This window comes from Molothrus aeneus, chromosome 2 (assembly GCF_037042795.1).
Source record: "Molothrus aeneus isolate 106 chromosome 2, BPBGC_Maene_1.0, whole genome shotgun sequence".
In the NCBI taxonomy this organism is placed as follows: Eukaryota; Metazoa; Chordata; class Aves; order Passeriformes; family Icteridae; genus Molothrus; species Molothrus aeneus.
The window spans coordinates 99,773,926-99,795,037 of NC_089647.1; the positions used below are offsets into that span (position 1 = coordinate 99,773,926).

Here is a 21,112-nt window from a genome sequence, read left to right on the forward strand (position 1 = left end):
TTAAAAGCTTGCTCAGATGGTCATGCATTGCTGCAATGTGTTGAGGCAGATTTCTGCTCAAGACAGAGCTCAGCTAGAACATTATCACTTCACTGTTCACCAGGTTAGGTGCTGGCCCAACTCTATGACAGGGTGCACACATCAAAAATAGCATATTAAATGTGTTTACAAAGAGCATATCCAGGCTGTAGTCACTGTCTCTTGATATTTGTCCATTCTTTGGAAGTCACTGGGGTTTGGAGAGTGAGTTTGGAATGGCTCAGTAACAGAGACCTGCATGAAATCAGATGACTATGTGTTCTTTTAATATTTGAAAATATTATTTAATGTGATGAAGGGTCTTTCAGTTAGTGCTTTCATTGGTTTTTGGGTTTTCCCCAAGACACTTTAATAAATGTTTTGGTGGTATGACTAGCCAATTGGACAGCTGGGTTTCAAAATGTCACTCACAAAGCAAAGCCATTGCCAACACTGGATGAACTTATGTTACCCCAATCACACGCACACATTTTCCTGGAATTGTAGTTTTTCTTGAGTAATATTTCCCTAGCAATTCAGAAAAGCATCCTAACATGGTTTCTGAGTCATGCTGCTAATTAAAGTGAAAAGTTTTGCCTGTCTTTGTGGCACATTCTCTGTGTGCAAAGTGACATATGATATAGTAACATGATGCAACTTTTTTGCAATTCATGGTGACTCAAATAGAATTCCCTCCCCAGCTACACTCGCACAGTGACCACAGTGCAGCCGGTGACCGTGAGCTGTCAGACCCAGCACAGCCTGATTCCCATGAAAGCATGGCTCAGGAAAACCCATCCTGACGGTGAGCAGGGTGGTCACCCCTTTCCAAGCCCATTCACGTGGTGCCCACACCGGATTGCCAAATCCCAGGAGTCCAGCTCCACGGTGTTTGTGCTCAGTACGACTCTGTGGAAGCACAAGGACCCTAGATGGCGTCCTACCACCAGCTGAGGGCTCGCACACCTGAACTCACATTTGGGCAAAAAATACAATACTCAGCTGTCCTTCACAAAGGAAGGAAACTGAATTTTTCTTAATGCGAGAAAGCTAAAATAGCCTGTGCAGTTGTTCTGCTGTTCATTGGTACAGAAGCCCATGTATTACTCTCTCTCTCCAGGATGTTAAAAAAAATTCTGTTTGGTCTTCCCACAGGCAAAGGGGGTCTGTGCAGCTGTAGTGGGGCCACTCAGCATTTTGTTTGCATTCCTCAAATCCCAGCAAGATGTATGATGATTTGTAAAGCATGCTGGGGAGGTAGGAAGCAGGTGGAGAAGTAGATAAGGGACTGGCACATAGTGAGAGGAATAAGAAATTTCTCAGGAATAAGTTTTTCTGTAGGAAAGTTACCATATCAGATTTACTTCCCTGCAGCAGAATAGCTCAGGTCATTTTCCCCCCTCAGCAGGATGGTCTCAAAGCCAAGTCCAAGAAAGGGCAAAAGCCAGTTTTGTAACTGGACTTACTTGCCCTGAGAGAAAGGCCTAAAAAATCACAGATCCCACTGTGTGAAAACTATAAAATGTATCATACAAGTTTTGGTTTTTTTTAGTGGGAATTAAAATAAATGAGTTATCACCTACAACAACTGTAAACATTTATTTTTCCCAAATGCCAGTATGGTGTCCCCAGGAGATAAGACCCAAGTAAACCTTGTCTGGAATAGCAGCAGTGTTGATCAGAATGAAAACTGCAGACACCATGGCAGAGGTCTCACCAGCCAGAGTTTGCACCAGTTTTTCTTTCCTGTTTTCAGGCAGATCTTTTCTCTGCTTGCCCCCTGTGGGAGCCTACATTGATACCACCACACCATTGGTTATAAACAACACAAATGCCTGTGGGGAGAAAGCACCAGTAGACTGCTGAAACAGAAACAAGCAACACTTGATGAGCCTGAGCTGATGGCTTCTTTTGGTTGCTTTCAGACTACCAATTACCAAAATTATGGCCCACTGCCCTCTGAACCTGCCTTCTTGCCTCCCCTTGGTTTCAGACTTTCAGGTGTGAGCTACAATGGCAAAGTTTAATTAGTGCTTAATTTCAAACATCTGATAATTTGGTTTCTCAAATGCTGCATCTGAATTATCTACACAGCCTGGTGTACTTTTCCAAGCTCTGCTCTGTCCTCAGACATTAAAATCCCAGCTGAGATGGACTGGATTGAATCAGCAGCTGGGTGGAATTTTTTTGCTCTTTCTCATGAGCAAGAGCTGTTCTTGATAAAGTAGCAGTGTGTTAATAGTTGCCTTTCCAAATTGATAAGAGCCAAGGACGGATGCTCTGTGGCATGAAAACAATACAGGATTGTTCTGTTTGCCTTCAGTGCACCTTGTCAAGATAGTAGCAGATAAGGCAGAACAAATTGGCTTTCCTCAAAACTTCCCTGATAGCTTCTCCCTTCTGAAGGAAAAACACAAAAACAATCATTTCTGAAGGAATGCTGTAAGTGTATTTTCACACATTTTTGGCTCATTGTGCCTATCAGAGATGATAATCATAGAGAATAAAAAGCAGCAGACAAAACTGGGAGAATGAAATACTTCTGAAAACCACAATCTCATAATATTTGTTTAGACGTGTTTCCTAACTTTGAAAGGAAGCTGGATTTGAGGATGAAAAGATTTTCATCCTCAAACCCAGCTTCCCATTTTAAACAGAGGAATTGTTCCCAATGACATTTCAAGTTCCGTTTTCTAGCGGTTGAGCACTTTGCTGGAATTTCAGCAGTTGCCTTTGAGGAAGAGATCCCATTGCACAGAAGATTTTTAGAATCTAACTGTTCTAGAAACCGAGCAACATTTGCAAGCAGATTGTAGAAAGCTGTGAAGATCTGTCTGAAAACCAGCGTCAGTTATAATTACAGAGACAAAAGCTTACAGCCAGCTCTGCTGCTCAGGTTTCCTCACAGAGCTCTGTTTCAGTTGTGCAGACAGACAGAGTGCAGCTGGCTCTAGGGAAGATGTAAAGAGCTTCCTGATCTCTTCCGCCCATGGTGTGATGGCTCTCCAGTAGTTCCATGGCTTCCCAAGGGCAAGGCATTCTCCACCTAGGTGGTCCAGGGCCTCAGGAGGGTGGGGAAGTGCTGCTTCCCTCTCCCCAGTGGACAAGGACTATGTACCAGCTGTGTTTGGAGAGTGCAGTTCACAGGGACAGTAGGAGATGAAGAAGATCTGTTTGAGCAAGAGCAACCGCGGGAGGCTTGAACAATGTTTAGCGCAGAAGTAGAAAAGTTTTAGCTGTGGAAAAGGAGTGCATGTAACAGAGAGCAGCCATGTTTACCTCCCAGCTAAGCCCACCTGACCCCTTGGTCTTTTGATCAGAAAGCAGCTTTGTAGCTCAGGGACAGTCCTCAGGCCTATCCCCTCTGGGTTTCTCTCTAACAAAACCAAAGGAGGGTTCAACATGGGGAGAACACCTCTGCAAAAAGGAAAAGGCTCTGAGTCTGTTTAACTTGGAAGTGACCAGTTGTTCCTTTCTCTTGCCTGTCCCCCAACACTTTATTAATAATGTGAAGCAGCAGAATTGAGGAGGAAAGCAATGAGATTTTAGTTCTCTGAGATCAAAACTTGCTGCTTCATTAGAGAGGTAGTTTTAGTGTTGGAAGGCAGAAGCAGCTCCAATGGATCCTTGGCTTTTCTTGGCAAAAAATTTGCCTCAGCTCTGATGAATATAGGACATAGCTCTTCACATCTAATTTTAAAATTCTGGAAAAAGTAGTTTATGTCTGTTTCTGCTCTAGGAGAGGAAAAATTTGAGGGGGAGAGACAGAAAGAGAGACAGTGAAATTTGCGGTTCTCTAGCTGAGAGGTTCCAAAACATAAGAGACTGTTGGGACAAGAAGTTCAATAAGGAATTTTTAAAGCATTTCCTGATGAAAAAAAAAAAAAACCTTATAAAAATAATTCTCAGTCTTCAGAAAATACACGTGGAAATGTAATTCTTCCATGAGGACTTTATATATTAGGTTGGCATCCTGAACCAAGCCACTGGAAGGCAAGGACCACCCTTGACATCAGTTCAGCTCTGGGGCCAAGTCCTGTTGGACACTTGTGTGGCTGTGCTGCCCCTGTCTGAGGCTGCCCACTGCTTCCCACCATGAGCCTGTGCTCCAGTTGTGCTTCTGACTGGCACACATTTGATGTTCAGGCTGAAACTTTCCATACCAGATGTCTGCCTCAAAATTATTTTAATATTGTTTTTGCTTTCTCTGTCAAAAGGGTTTGACCGCAGTGGAGGATGAAGCTCCTCCTTTATCTGTGCAAAAAATTTTTCTGTTTCCCTACTGTGAATCACAGATGTAAATTTTTGATACCTGAGGAGCCTTCTTTTTTGCCTCAGATATGTACACTGCTATCTTTGGAAAAAGTCCACTTAGCCCTCCCAGGGCTTTGCAGCAGTCAGGTCCTGTGCTGGTTCCATTCAGGAGCAGAGTGGGACTTGGGTGCAGGCCACCCATGGGTGCAGGTCCAGCCTATGGGGCTGAGAGCAGGACCTGCCCTTCTTCCCCCCCAGGTCACAGGGATCTGGCATCCAGGGACAGGAAGCTGCTGGATTTGCCTGTGGGAGGGAAGGAAATGAATACCCATGGAGGAGGGCAAGGCCTGGCCAAGGAGGCTGAGATCATCATTGGAGAAAAAAACAAAAATGGGTCAGGAAAAGGAAAGTTGGGGCAGTTAAAAGCACAGGGACAAAGAAGGGAGCTGTGGATGGAGAAGGGAAGGGGGAACCATGGTCCGATATGACTGGAAAACAAAAGTGTCCATTAGGGCTGTCTCTGAGGAACTGAGGGTCTCTGGCAGAAGAAGGATGTCCCCATCCAGGAGGAAGCAAGTGGGAAGGAGGATGACACTTGGATAGCACAAAAAAGAGACCAATTGAAAAACTGAGTCCCTGAGTCTTGGAGGTGAGGGAACACAGGCCAAATACTGGGAGCAGAACAGGTTGGGAATGGAGAGAGGAATGAAGAGGTCTGGCAGGCGAGGAATACATGTACATGGTGGGGAAAATGGATTTGTGTGCTCAGAAGAGGATGGAGTTTCTGAAGGGTTAGGAAAAGCCAACTACCATGGAGATGCTGGATCACAGCACCTTGTACATAAGCTTTTAACATTCATACCTTTAATCAGGATATTTGAAGGGGAAAAGAAAGTATTTAAACCCTTAGCCCCCCAAAACTCTTGCATGATTCCACACTGATGCCACCTGATGGTTTAAAACACAAAGAGCTTTAAAATGTCAGGTGTCCTGGGCAGAGCTCACCTAACTTGGATTCATATAACAGGGGGCAGAGCAGGTTGCTGGTTCTTAACCCTTCCTAGGTCTCATCAGTTGTGTACAAGCTGCATCCTGACCTTGTGGGTTTTATCCAGGCAATGTTGCTGTTGATCTTAAAGAACTTTAAAAAAATGATGTAGGGTGAGTGAATGCAATACATCATTTCTGTGTACTGCAAATTCAATTTGAGGTGTAAATGGTAAAAATAATCATAACCCTGTGTGCCATCCAACACTGTAAAATGAAGCACGTTTTGTGGTGTATTTCCACATGTGTACACACAGATGCCCACAGGTCATACAGGAGAAAACAACCCAGACAGAAAGCTAACACTCTATGTGGAATAACAAATGGTTTAGCCAAAAGCCTCTGTCTATACCAAAGCAGTCTTTTCTTTTTGGCAATCAGCAGCCAATGCAAGTGAAATACAGCATTTGGGTGTGATACCTTTTTGAGTGTGACCTGTAAGATTTCTTTAAGATAGCCTTGGAAACTCTCTGTGAGTTGCTTCAAGAACAGTAGCCTATGGCTAAGCTGGCTCCTTGACAGTGGTAACCAAATTTCAGTGAAAATAATCACAATTGCACCTATGTTGGATGGACAATCCTGTCACAGTGAATGAACTGTAAGCTAGTATAAGCTAGCAAGAAGAGCTCTTGCATTTACTCTAGGCAAAGTGGATATGGATTCAAAGTTTACAATGAAAGGGCTTTCTAGTGGTTTTACTAATGGGCCGAATAAACTTGCATCCCACATGTGGCTAGAATTATCACCCCTGCCAATTATGAAATGGTTACTGTTCTGTGTTAGAAAGCACGTTCTGCTTTAAATGAAGTGATTCCTGCAGGTACAAAACCAGTGATTTGTCATGCAGTGCACAAAGTTAATGTATTAAACAAGGCTTGTTACTCTGGTCCTAATGCCTTCAAAGCATTGATTGCTGAGGTTGTAAATTAAAAGCTTGTGAGCAGTCAGCAGGCATCAGTCATCCTGAGGCACACACTGCTCACCACTGCTGACTTACTGGGCTGGCAGCAGCAGTCTGCAATTAGGCACACAACTTAGCATTTCTTTCCTAAAGCACAGGTCAGCATGCAGCAGGCTCACAGGATAGTGTGTGGCCATTGCTTGCAAGCAGGAGGTTTTCTGAAGTGGAAAAAAAAATTAGCTTGTTTTGCTCTGCTAGTGAAAAACAAATAATTTATTCTGGACCACACACTGAATTAATCATTTTTGGACAGACTGCACGTGTAGAAACTTGTTCCAGTTTTTGTTCTGATTATTCTACATGATTGTCCTGGATGTTCTCACATTGTCTCAAAGTCAGACCTGAAAAATCCTACTCTCATGGTGAGGGTTCAGCTTAAATTTGGTTTCATGTACTATATTCAGAAGAAAAGTTAATTTCCAGGCAATGTGCTCTATTATTACTAGTTGCTATTTATTTTAAAGTCCTATATAACTTTTTCTAATGAAGGAAAAGAAAAATGTTTCTCTGATATCTGCCAAAAAAGTGAACAACTGATAAACAGATGTTCTTACAGGGAAAATTTCTATGCCAGCATACTAATTCCTGCAGTTATAAATACCTGAAATAAAAAAGTGTATTTACCAAATATTCTAAATACTCTGAGTCATGCTTTTTTTTCAGAATTTTCTTTGATTTTCCATGACTGAAACTAAAATTTTAACTCAAGAACAAAGTACACAACAAGTACTTAATAGCTAGTAAAAAAAAAAAAATTAAATAGAGAATATGGATTTAAGTTCCTTATAGATTCATTTTCCTCTATGGCTGCCAAACATCTCTACAACTAAACCATCACCAAACAAAAAACCAACAATCCATTACCAAAACAGCAAGAAACCCACTACCTTGCACATGAAATGCAGCTAATTCTGGAAATTTGTATTATTAAGAATCACAGTAAATAAAGTTCACTTACCTTCACAGAACCATTCTCATAGTCAGATCCTTGCAGCAGATGTAGAAAAGAAATTATGAAAATATTCACAGTTGCCCACGGTTTGTACATTCTGATGTTTAAAATCCACAGGTTACTGCGCAGTCGTTGTTGTGCAGCTGGAAGTGTCTCTTTCAAAAGGCATTTCTCTACCACCAACACAGAAAAGCTTCCAGAATTTCTCTCATAAACTCACAAAGGATTCCAACATCTGAGAGTAAAAATCTGTCTCTTTGCTGCTCAAAACAATTGTAAGTTCCTCTAGAGAATGTAATTTCTTAGAGCAGATCTTAGATACACTTGAAATAAAATCATGATAAGATTTTAAATAGATATGTATCTGTATGTGTACACATACGCACTCACAAGCGATCAGGTATGGATTCCAGTTAATGAAGTTAATATATCTTCCATCAGGACACAAGGAGACATTCAAAATCCATCTGTGGTCCAGAAAGTGTAAGAAATCTGCTCGATTCTGTGCTCGGTGTTACAGCAGGCTGTTCAGATGGTAGTGTAATGGCCAGTGTTTGGAGCCGAGAGCTGTAATCCAACTCTGTATGAAAACTTTTTTCACAACCTTCATGGAAGCTTGCAGAAGCATGTGTCTTAAATCTGATACAGACTTTGGCAGTAACGCAGGCAAATTTTGGCTCAAATCCCATTTTCTTCCTACCAATAGCACAGCAGTTTTTAAACTAACTGATGCAATCTAGACTGCCATTATTTTAAAGGAGATTACCTGAAACATGAAACTTTAGCACACGTTCTTACACCACACACATATTTTATGTTACTTCTCTGAAAGACAAAAAAAAAAAAAAAAGAGGGCGGGAAAAGAAAAGAGAAAGGCTTTCTTTCATGTGTTCTATCTTATGTGTCAAAGGGGTTTCTGAATAAAATTTTACAAAGCAAAGTTAAGAACTATCTCTGACAACAAACAAGATTTTGATTTTTTAAAAGAAAGCTCATGAAGCTGCAGTATAAAAGGACAAAATCTCTTTTTATTGCAACAAAACACAACCAGCATTTCTGCTCCAAGATAAGTATGTATTTTCTCTGTATATTCCTGCAGTTTAAAACAAAAAATTAAAAATAGAGATCAATCATTTCAAATTATAGTGGGGACAAAGACTCCAATAATTATATATGTTAAATCTATATTGCTGTACTCATATATAATGTGTTCAGGAGAATAGTTCCACTCTCACAGGTTTTAGTGTTTGCAGAATCAGACACCACAGTTGTTAACATAAAACAGTCAAGTACATAATTCTTCAGAGTCCTGGTTTCCTACCTCTGATGTCCAGACAAGTGCTGTCTTAAGTACAAGTTACAGTTCTCTACTTACCATTAGGTTGAATAATTTCTTCTTCAGTATTGACCACAAATGGACCTTAGCAAGAAAATTATTTTAATCCAGTCTTTCCAGTGTTGTCTGTTAATTGTCATTAGGTTTTAAAAAAACATATGTAACTCTATTATTTTTTAGCTTTGTCTTTTCCCACTTGATTTGTGAAAGCAATCTATTTTTCTTTTTTTTTCTTCCTCCCCCACCCATGCCACACTGGTTAGTCCAAGGACAGCAGGAATTTCACCTCTTTGAAATGAGAGCAAAAAAGCTGCTTTGTCAGTGTACCTGCTGCTCCCCCCCATACCTCCCCTGTCCCCAGCTGCCAGAGATATTCACAGTTTTGCACAGCCCACGCTACGGGGGCCATCCTGTGTCTGCACTGTAGGTTATAATTAACATTCTTTCAACTATTTCATTCATCATTTTAAATTATTGTGTTATCTAATGTTTATGAAAGGTCACCTTGACCTCATTTAATGTCTCTGGCTTGCTTTTGATACTAATATCCATCCCCTTGCAGGAGCTGAAAGCCTGCTAACAGGAATGGATATGCCTCAGCCTTGGATGCACAGCTTCCGAGTAAGAGATCAAACCAAAAATAACCTCTGTGGGCTCAGGACTACATGAAAATAACTTTATATCATCCTGCAGTTAACTGGAGGGAGTGTCTGGCCATACTCACCGCTCATTTATGGGATCATATGGAGCACAGACCTGGAACCACAGGAGAGTCAAGAAGCAATATGTGCCTCCACAGGAGGTGAGTGGGATCCTTACAGAGCCTGTCTCCAGCACAGTTCAGGGATGAGCTGCTCTGTTCCCTGGTAGGCCTGGTGCCAAATGCCCACAAACTGCCCTTAAGGGACTCTAAGCAATCTAGCATCAGAAAATTAAGCCTGTTTGGTTTGGAAATGTTGGAGGGAAACACCTCTGTAGTATTTTCTGTATGTTGTAGCTCATCGCTGTTACTTACCAAATTCAGCTCTGAATTACAAATTACAATGTTTGGAAAAACCAGGCCTGTGTCTTTCTCAAAGCAAACCATTAATCAGAAAAGGTCACCCACCTCTGGCCTCAGGAAGCTTTTTGGCAGGAAGACTGAAGTGACCCTCAGGCACTGAATCAAACTCGTTTATACCAGAGCAAGTTAGATGCTGCAGGCAGAACACAAAAAGTACCAAGTCTCTCCCTAAGGACTCAGACACAAAGACTGGCAAATAAAGGGAAAAACCCTCTTTTTAGCTGCAGAGAATTTAAAGCTGGCTCGAAGCTGCTAGTGAAAGCAAAGGCAAAGCAAGAGAAACCAGCTGGTAGGACAGGAGAGCAACTCAGATAATGAATTTCTGGGAAACTTTTTTCACCGTCTGTATCACTGTGCTCATCCCATTCCCTAAGGTTCTTGTCTCTCTCCTCAATTCCAGATAAGAATCAGTTCTCCCTTCAGCACCACCTCAGCTCTGTTCCTTACACAGCTTTCTTATGATTTTTCCTGCCTAGTGTTTGAGAACAATTTAAATACTTTTGTGTTGGAGCTCGAATCTCAGAAGTATGGGTGAGATTATATTGCAGACTGCCTGCAACAGCAGTGAACAGACTTGCTGTCTGGCCAGACACCTCTGTTTTCATTTAATTTATGAACATAAGTTAACAATACACACACTCTAGTTTCTTCTTTTATCTTTAACTGATAAAAGAAGAAACTAGAGTGTGTGTATTGAACTTGTGGAACCACCTGCTCAGTTCTGTGCAGAACTTGGGGTTTGTATTTCTTTTGAAATCTAGCACTCTCTAAAAAGAGGCTTAAATAAAATTTATATGACTATTTAAATTACTTTTGCAACTGAAAAATCAGCTCCACAGACATCAGCAATACTAAATACTGCAAAATGAACTGAAATTTCAAACATTTATGCTACCTTTGGGTAGGCAGCTAACACATTAATATTGTGGCAATGAGTCAGCTCTTTGCAAAAAGAGCTTAAATTTTGTTTAGTTAAATCTGTTTCTAGTGTTGATCAACACTGATATCTGAAATGGATGAACAATACAGATTAAAACTTTAAAACTATTTATCTACAGGTATTATATATGATTTTTTCAATAACATTTGAAGTATGAGTCTCTCTTCCAAAGTAGTTGTCTCACATTGCACAGAAACCTGGAACTACTGGTTCCTATTGTCTGTTTTTGTGATGGAAGACAAGATATAAATGACCCAGAACTTGGTAAATGAATGGATTAATCATTTCTTGGTACTTTTATGATAGGATAGGCAGACTAAGTGCAGTATATTTACTAGAATTCCTCACCATGATGCATTGGGGTTTCTACATTTGGACTTTGCTGCACATAAAGAGAAACAAGGCCAGTACAGATGACTAAAACTAAAAAACCAGCACCATATTTAACTCATGCATTTCTTGCATGCACATCCAAGGAACAGAAGAATTTCCTGAAAGTGCTGAACAACTCACGTTCTTCAAGCTGAAATCTTTTCAGGTGAGACAGTAAATTCCTTCAGCAATCTGAAATTAACTTAGACCTGCAGAAAGGCCCATACTAGTGTCATTATTAGCCAGAAAAAAATTAAAAGGGAACACCTCAAACAAACAAAAAAAAATCTTCATTTGGAAAAATGTAACAAAACACCAAAGGAAGATATTTCAGGCTTTTAACACAAGAGTAAGCCACAAATCAATAGGGCTGCTTAGATCAGGGAAGGTTTGTGAGGATATGCCCTAAATAAACGCCAATTAAATTGATCAGTTTGCAAAGTTGAAATTGGAGATTTATAAAGGAAGTTCATAGTCTTTACTTCAAACAAAGTATTGTTTCACCAGCTACTTCACACTTGAAAACTCCACACCATTAGAAGTTCCAGTATGGCACAATGTTCAGAATAATATAATTCCCAATGAAGGTCATTAAGTATTTTCAAGATGATTCTATAAGTAGATCTGTTCATTCCCTCTAACTAATACATACACAGATGAACTTGTTTTCTTGAAAACTACATAGAAAAAGAAAAACTGGGAGAGTTTATAAAATATTGCAAGCAAGGACCTAACTTAGATTTAATAAACATTCATGACATAGCAGTTATATGGCAATCCAGTAACTTAGTGCACATTATTAAACTAATTATCAAGTAATTATTAAATTAAAAACATTTTTTGAAATAAAAAGTCATTTATTAAATTAGCTACTGATATCAGAAATTTCTGTGAAATAGCAGAATGCTTGAAACATCACACTAATGCTAAGCTGGATTGATAGAACTTATGGAAAAAAAAGAAAAGAAAGGCCCATGCACAGAATCTCAGATTCAGAGGACGAGGAGACTCTGCCAAAGCTGGGCTAGCGGGGTGATGGGGACAGCACCACAGAGCCAGACACAGAGCCATCCCTCTCACCAGCCCCAACACTGCTTCATCTCCTCAGCTTCTTCTTTAGTTAATTAGATCATTTAATTGTCTGCTTGCTGCAGCAAACTGGAGCTCCCAGCAGGATGCAAAACTGGCCGGGAAAGAGGGGAAATCCCAGTGGGAGCCTCTGCTGCGCTCCGCTCCGGGCTGCGGTGGCTAAACTGCTATCCACACCTTCATCTAGCTGGCTGAAAGTTCACCAGGGAGTGTCTACACAGGCTACAAACACACCTTGGCTGAAGGGCAGGCATACTCCCTGCTCCCCACAGCATCCCCTGGCTCAGCCCTCCCCTGCTCCAGGGAGGGACGCCCTTGTTAATGGAGGAGCGCTGTCAGCAAAAGGCAGATACAAATCACAAACAAACACTTTGTTTGTTGAGCTTCTGAGAGATGTAAACACTGTGTAGCTGCTCTGTTTTTGAAAAGGCTCTGCCTCAACCTCATGAAGAGCACAGCTGCCTTGTTACCCTTCAGTAGTTCACATTTGTGATGTCTAATGCATGGAAAGACAGAAAAACTCTCTGGGGATGGCTGATGTACTGAGCAACATCTTTATATCAAGTATGAAGAAACTTGTGCTTCTTTTGTTTCAGTGCTTCCTTTGTGTCTGTTTGGGTAACTCCAACTTCTAAGTATAACCTACACAGAGATACCTGATCCAGAGAGCAAGAGCTCTCTCTGGATTCCTGTTATTCATATTTATCTTCAATAATGGGAGCTCTGTGTCTGCTTGTCTTCACATCCATCTGTGTTTACATACCTGTTAATGAGGGCACAACTGAAACAATAATCAAACTTTAATTACAAAGGTGTGTAGTATCTTTCATAAGCCTTTGTTTCACTTGTTATTTTATAAGTTCTCATTTCTTTCTACAGAGAAGTGGGAGAAGCTGAACATAAAGATAACAGGTCTTGCAGTTAAGGAGAAGAAAGGGAAAGGAAAAGGTGGGGAGGTAGGGGATAGGTGAAACAGAAGAGAGAGGAGGAACTCTAACTGGATGATATCCTTCACATCTTCCATTGACTGTAGCCAGGCCCTTGCTCCAGACTGACTGTGAAGCACTGGCTGGTGTTCAGGTACATCTGAGGAGCTCTGCTTGTTCCAGTCATGTCTGAAACAGTTCACAAAGCCAAGGCAGGAAGCAGTAATCAAAAGGATGGATTCAACACCCAGAGTTCGATGGCTACATCCAGTCTGAGGCTTCATCCTCAGCTACTGTGCAGCAAGAAAGGGAAATGTAACTGCAAAGCACAGTGAGTATCCAGACTACTGAAACCTGAAGATATTGCAAGCAAAGCAGATGAACTCACGGGTTTTCATAAGGAAGAAAATGATAATAATACATTCTCATTTTCTCCAGCACACGTGGCACTGTTGCTAAATTGCCCTGGGAATGGAGGTATGCACAGCTTGCACCAACTTGTGCAACTGAACAGGCATTTGTTGCACTGTGCACATCAAGCCCAGAATTTCTCAAGAGAAAGATGTGACTGCAGGTGATATCAACATCCTTAACCTTGCAGTCTCTGGTGATGTCTTGAGCAAGTCCACATGGCAGAGCAACATTACAGCTTGAACTTCAAACATTTAATTTCTTCTCATCCAGTACAGTCTCACAGCAATATAATTCAAGTGACTGTAGAGTGGATTGTGCCAGAAGAGCAGCTACAAGACATCAAGGAAACATCTTTTACGTGAGAAAATCCTCATTTATTCTAGTGACTGTTGCATTCTCAGAGGTCAAGAAGCAACTATATGTTATGGGACTGGAGAGTTAAAGCAAATTTGTGCAAGAACATTTTTCTGAAGCAGTTGTTACCACACAATCACATTCAAGTGCTCCTGGAGAGCTTGGTCCATCTCATCACAACACTCCTTGAGGTAAGGCAGACTTTGTGACAGGAGTGGAAAATGTAAGATTAGTTTCATCTTTGCAATTCATACACCAGGCTAGAATTTGCCACAGGCTCTCATAAGCAGCTGGTGGAACTGTAGGCACAACTTTGTCTATCAGAACAGAATATAAGTCGTCTCACAGTCACATCTAATCACAATTAGCTTTTGGACTTTTTCTGGACTTTCTAATCATATTCAGTCTGCTTTAAAAAAGTTCTTGGTTAAATGCAATAGAGAATACCTCAAGTTCATGTGCCTGCCCAAGTTCCTGGGCTCAGATTTTTCTTGCTTCCTAGTTCTGATGTCTTTTCAGGGAGATGTGGCCATGAAATAAGAAGAAACAACGCCCTGGGAACAGTTTCTGTGCCAGAGCCCCAGACTCTTGACCCAGTGGGTGCAGCCAGAGGATGCTGTGAAAACATCCTGCCTGTCAAGGCCAGCAAGGAACTCCAAGGCTAAGCCCCACACAAGAGAGCCTAAAGATACCTTTAGTCACCCTCCCTGCCTTCTTCTGTCTTCATTGAACACAAAGCAGCTTTTTGTAGGAACTTGCAGCATTAAAAAGTCTTAGGAACAACTGCCTTTGCCCAGAATTTCTCCTAAACAGAGTCTTCTGCTCCTCATATAGCTATTTTCACAAATAAAAGCTACTAAGTGATCAGAGAAATCAGGCAGAGAGATAAAAGTTAAAACATTCAGAGGCAGAAAATTTTGTTACAAGTCCAAGGATAACTGAAATGACATTGTGGGAAGTAGGACAGCAAGGAGGTGATAAGGAAGGGATTTATACCTTTATTTTCTACAGGTGATTTCCCTCCTTACTTCTGTAGCACCCTGAAGTGACATCCTTGGAGCAATATGTACATACATAGCAGATGGTCAGAGGACCAGTACATGGTTTAGCATTATTCTCCTTGCAGGGAACATCCCAAAAGTGTGCACACAGCCATTGCAAAGCACTGGAAGTCAACTTCAGGACTTATACATATCTGAGGACACTTTAGGATAACAATAGTTTAGTAATATGAAAATAAAACCCTTTTGGTGCAACTTAGAGTTTGAGGATGAAATGGGTAATATTTACATTTTGTTTTGCTGCTTTGACATCTCAGACACTAGACCAATAAAAGGACAAATCAGCTCCCTGACATCAGCAGGGGAGAATGGATGAGATCTCTGCTGAATGTTTAGATAAGAAAATGCATGCTTCAAAGTATGTATATTGCAAAGTTAATCTCTAGCTCTAATAGGAGGATTTTTTGACACTTAAAACACAAAAGCAGTTCTGTGTTTTTACAAGAAATCCACCATTTCCTGTTTTTATTACATCCTATTGCTATCAATAATTGTAAGCATAAACACAGTTTGTCAGTCTCACCCTATATATTTCCCATTGAAGACAAAATAAAAGATGGCTTGGCTAGCTGACCCTTCCACAGAGTTTTCATCCCCACGTTGTTTGTGCTGCTCCAGCTCTGCCTGCATACAAGGTCCAATGAACATTTCAGATCCATCATCCTCTGGCCAGTCCCCTGTGTGAAACAAACTCCTTATCTCTCACTTATCTCTCATGCCCATGCACTGCAGACAGCAGGGTTCAGGGTTCAGGTGCCCTCAAGGCTTCTCAAAGGACAGGAGGTGCCCTGAAGCAGCTCAGAGAGTGCCCTGACATTGATTCATGCTGGTCTCACACCCAATGCAAACTTGTTTTTCTGTGGGTGAGCCTGCTGCCCCCACACCTGCTCACGAGTGTAGGAGTCTGCTCAGGTTACACAGAAATCTGGATGGATCCCCCACCAGGAGCAGTGGTGTAGAGGAGAAGAGCTCACCTGGCCATATAAACTGTAAGGTTTTAACCAGAGTGTTTTATAATGTCACAAGAGCTCTGAGGGACCTCCTTATCCATTTGGGAATTACCCTCTTGTTGGTATTTGCTAATATACCATGAACTTAAGCCTCCAGCACTGCCCTTTGGCCAGGGTACTCATAACAAAACCCTCCAAGTTCAGGAGGGCAGCCAGAGAACAGAAAGCAAAACTACACTGCTTGAAAGAAAAGGGGAAAGACAAGAACCAAGTGAAATGAGATATTTATTCTTAACTTCTTATCAACTGCTGCAAACACATTGGAGAAATTTTATATAAAAATTTCCAATCAAAAAAAAAGGTAATGCTATTTAGATACTGAAACTTAACGTAAGGAGTTACTTATTTAAAGAAAAAAAAATTAAAATAAATAAATAAATAAAAAGCAAAGAAAGCAGGCAGACATGAGTCCAAAGGAAATTAAACCTTAATTACTCAAAAGCTTTCTGGGAATAGGTCACTGCTGGAACATGTTGAAAAACAGTAATAGTTAACTTTATATTCAACTTTCAACAGGTTTTAAAACACTTAAAACAAAGCCCCATCATATACTGTACCTAAATGTACCTACATCTTCAATTCTAGCTGTTCTGATGTTTTCAGTCTGACAGAAAATCTTCAGTAACAGTCTTCAAGCAGGCAAGACTTGAAAGAGCTGAAGACGTTACAAAATCTTTTCAGGCTCCATAAAAGACATTAAAAACAGATTTTAATCCAATCAGTAGGTTTTAATAAATTTATTTTTTCAGTATTGATTTGGAACTAAGAATATCTGTAGACTGTTAGATATTAAAGAGGCAGGGACAGAGGGCTGAATATTGGATCTCTGCTTCTCTGCCATAAGTCACAGTGACCTTGCTCCATGGTCCTGCTTTGGACCACTGTAGTTAGCTCACTCCAAGGCAAGAGCCAAGTATGGTTCTGGCAATAGATCATTCCAGAGATCTCTTTCCAAGGCTGAAGCAAGGGGATTCCCTGATTCCCCTCACACAGAGCTTTATGAGCAGGCTTTGCTTCTTCAAACATGCACAAGTGTCTTCCTGCCATGCCTCAAGGCATGCTACATGCATAATTATGATCTAATAATTAAGTCATTAAGGGTAATAATGCTTTAAAAATCTTTTAAAAGGGATAATTATTTCATAAAACTCCAGGAACATCACATGGAGCTTAGAGGAGATGTCTGGCCAAATGCTCCATAGCCCAGATTCAGACAAGTTGCTGTCAATCCTGATGGGGTGGCCTGAAGCACTCTGGACAAGTGTCTTCTCCTCAGGGAGAGATTCTGTCCTTCTTTTACCCAAAATCCTACAAAAAGTCCAAGGGACTCATGAGACTTATGAAATATGTGCTATTAGGAATGTTCTGGGCAGATCTGAATCTTCACTGGCCTTTGATATAAGCAATGTTACTGGATGATGCTTCCCTGATTTTAATTATGTTCTGCCATTGAGGGACAAAAGCAAATACAGTAAAGACATTTCAATAGATAATTAATTAGGAATCTTTCTGCCAAGCTGGACTTCACAGTCAGAATATTTCTCTGGCATGCATAACACTCCACCCACCATTTTTCAGCCTACAATAAAGAGCATAAAAGGAAGCAGAACATAGCAAAAAATCAGATGAGACAGAGGGTGAGAGGATCCCATCCTGATGTAGATTCATGAAGAATGATAATGACTGACTGAGGCTGTTCACTTTGCTTCCCCAAAGAGATACTATTTCCCTGTTACAGTCTTAGAGAAGCTCCCCAAGGCTGGAAAAGTGGGCCAGACACAAAAGAAACTCATCTGGAGAATAGTTAGCATGCTAAGTGTAACTACAGACCTATTACTGTTGTCCTTTTTTCCTATTTTTGGGAAAATGGACTTTGTTCAGGGATAGCTGCATTTTTATAATAGCAAAAGACATTTAAAAGAAATGATCAGTCCAGGTGAAACTAATCCTGGTGATGTCAAAGAGAAAGGTCCCCTTTACAATTCCAACTTCAAAATTAATGCAGAGGCTGAAGGATTGATGTGTATCATAAAAATTAAGAAAAATGTGACCAATTAATGAAAGAGACAACCATTATTGAATATTTAGGAGCTTTGTGATCTGAAATACTGATAGTAGGTTTGTAAATTTATACTTCAAAGGCTGCAAGAAGGTGTCAGGAAGGTGATGCACCAATAGTTATGGTTTATGGCAACAATGTCAGCAACTCTTATCTTAAATCTTATTCAGAAATGTCCTTCAGTCCACAATCATTAGGGCAGAAACACCTTGTCTTCTAAACACTTCTGAATTTATTTTTTTTTTGCTCAGAAATATTTATCTTACTCTTACAATCTGTTTAAAACCCTTAAAAGAAGTTTTTTTCCCCTTGAATACATCCAGATTGACTCTTTCTTAGCGTTGACGGGAAGAAAGCTACTTCCACTCTACTTTCAGACAGATATGTGCAACCAGCCTTTTCTCAAACACCAGATATAAAGGATGGCCCCAAATCTTTTGTCTTTGCATGGACTACTGGTCTCCACTGTCACTCTGTGTCCATTTAACCATTAAATACCATTTTTCAAAGCAACATAAAGGACTTTTTATGTAGTAATCTGAAATTTGAATATATCAAAAGTTCCTTTTTCATAAAGGGTATATGTACTCCTTGGAGAATTTATCTTCTGCTGTCCTTTCTGAGAATTCTCAGTTGCACATCATTAGTACAACTTTGCCAAAATATTGAACTTCTGACTTTATGTGAGATCATTTTCCCTTTCCTCACTTTTCAAAGGGATGGCTGGGAACAGCAATGTTGTGATATGAAAGATCTTTTCTGATTGCACATAAATGTAGTTTCTCTGGCCTGTTGCTGGACTGTCAATTGTCTTCATGGTTAAATGACAGAGCTTTGTCTATAGTCCCAGACACTGAAGTCAGTCTATAAAAATGGGGAAAGCTAGCTATATAAAGACAGATTACATATGTAAAATATATTGCTATTTATACATAAATTGCTTACAAAAGATTTGCAGAGTAGCATCAAAGACAATTACATAAATGTTCACGGCAATTTTTTTGATACATTATGAACACTGTTATTTTTTGTAAATCAAAATGTTTCAAAAGACAAAATACATATTACATGTCTTTCACTTATAAATACAGCCAAATCAGATAAGAAATATTTTCCATTGCTAACCTGGGCCAAGAATGCTAACTAACAGCACAGTTCACAAGGGTCTCTCTGAAAATAGCTGTTCTAAATATGTGGTTAGATTAGGCTGTCTAAACATTTGTAAGAGCTCAAGGAAAGCTATCTGGAAAGGCTATCTTTCATTTCTAATTGTAATATTTTCATAGGGTATGACTTATATTGGCTACCACATTTAATCCCCATTGACTCTGCTTCCCTTCTTCTAGTACTGAGGATTAAGCAATAATTCCCACCATCTTGAGCCACACAGACCAGACCAATTAAACTGTAACACACATATTGAAATTCTGATTATTGCTTCATGTTTTGGTTGGAAGTATTGAGCAGACTTACAGATTGCCCTAAATCTCTTAGCAAGAGAATAAGAACTACAGACACGAACATGGAAAAACTGTCCCTGTGCTCTGATCATCCTCTTCATCCATTGATGAAGAGAGCACAGGAGAGCTGAGCAGTCAGAGGCTGCAATACAACATCGAGGTCACTCTGCTGGGTCGGGCACTGTCACGGGCACATTTTCCCTCTGGGTTGCTCTCTGTGGGAGGCCCCTGCCTTCCCCAACAACGTGCAGGCACGCAGCCCCATGGAGATAAAAGGGTGGAGAGCACTGGATCCTAAATCAGTTCCATCAGGTGGGAAAACAGATCTGATATATAACATTGAGCATGTAAATAATAATCTCATAATACAAACCTCTTCTGTGGGCAATTTTTTTTAAAGCACAGTGGTGTCAACAGTGCTCAGACACTGAAGAGGAAATGAAAGCAGTAAGCTGTCAAAACACCAGCACGTTGTTCTGCTCAGCCACAGACTTTTGTTGTTTTATTAAGTGCAGCATCTCACATACTTGCAAATCTTGTCCTCTTGCCGTTTGCCACAAATCTTGTCATCTTGGCATGCACCAGAGTGCTGCTTTTGGAGAGTTGAACAGAAGCTTCAAGGAGAGTTGAATACAGATTTACCAACCATACACAGTGCCATGAATAACCTTTATTCATGCTAGGAATAAACGTTATCAACCCTAGACTACAATGAGACACAAAACCTATGTTTAATATACAGATTTTTGGGAAACAGATAGAAAGGACATCACTGAACTGAACTGAGGGGTTTCACAGACTTGGTCAGGGAGCTGTTTATGCACAGATGGATCTGTGGTTAAAGTCTGTATGCCTTAGGTACCATTGCCACAAGAAGATATTTAGAAAAGTGTCTTTTCTCCTTGATTCCAACCTCACAGACAAGGCAGTGTAACAGACTAGGAGTATTCTTAGTGTTGCCTTATGGCTCACTTGCAGTCAGCAAGGTAATTTTGGACAATGACTGACTTCCATAGGAGAGTTAAGCAGCTCCTGCAAAGGCTAAGTGTACATTTGTGTGTGTGTGTCAGCCCTACCAGACAACTGCAGCTCCGTGCTACTCCTCTGTTTTGTGCAAATAGAATCTTGCCCAAATGTGCTCTGAACAAGCACCAGGGTAAATATCAACACAGTCTTTCCAGCTTTGGCTGTGGGAGCCTAACAGTCTCCTGTGCACTGAAAATCTGAAGCCTAACTTAGCCTCTGAAACTGCTTGCACTAGGCCAAATCCCTCTCTACTTTAGGAACTTATTGGTACCTGTAACTGGAATAATTTCCTCTAACTCTGGATTTTTACAAACAAGTGTATGGGTTTGTCAGACCAAGCACATGCATGTGCTTTGAAATGAGGGTGGTGCTCTAGGGAGTCTCTTTGCTTCCACTGCAGTGGAATCTGGGGTGACTGGCTCAGGTGCAGGTGGATTCAGTCCTCACAGTCACAAGCAACTCCTTCAGCTGTTGTTCAGCCATGTAATAAAATCACAGTGTTTTCCAGATGCATTTTTCTTCTGCCTCTCATATACTGCCTGGAAAATGTCAATTTCCTAGAAACATTTTAAATTATTATGCCACAAGGCAATAACTTACTGCTTGTAGAATTCACAACATATCCCATCTGGGGTTGTTGCTCCATGCAAATTGAAATATTTGTGTCCTTCTTTTCTCAAGGTGAAATGAGGTCTTCCAAAATTTTCTGTGGGTCCCTTAGTCTTGCAGACATTTTGTCAATTTCTTAAATAACTTCAGACTGATAACTA

At 40.5% G+C, this 21,112-nt stretch overlaps 1 protein-coding gene across 1 annotated transcript in view; it reads right to left on the minus strand.

Moving 5' to 3' along the window:
- VEGFD (vascular endothelial growth factor D) overlaps nt 1–7,624 on the minus strand; it is a 30,393-nt gene extending 22,769 nt beyond the window's left edge. Inside the window, exon 1 of the mRNA XM_066571636.1 lies at nt 7,239–7,624. Coding sequence (XP_066427733.1) covers nt 7,239–7,328 — 90 coding nt within the window. The 5' untranslated portion in view covers nt 7,329–7,624. The remainder of the gene's footprint in view (nt 1–7,238) is intronic.
- Nucleotides 7,625–21,112: the final 13,488 nt, after the last annotated feature.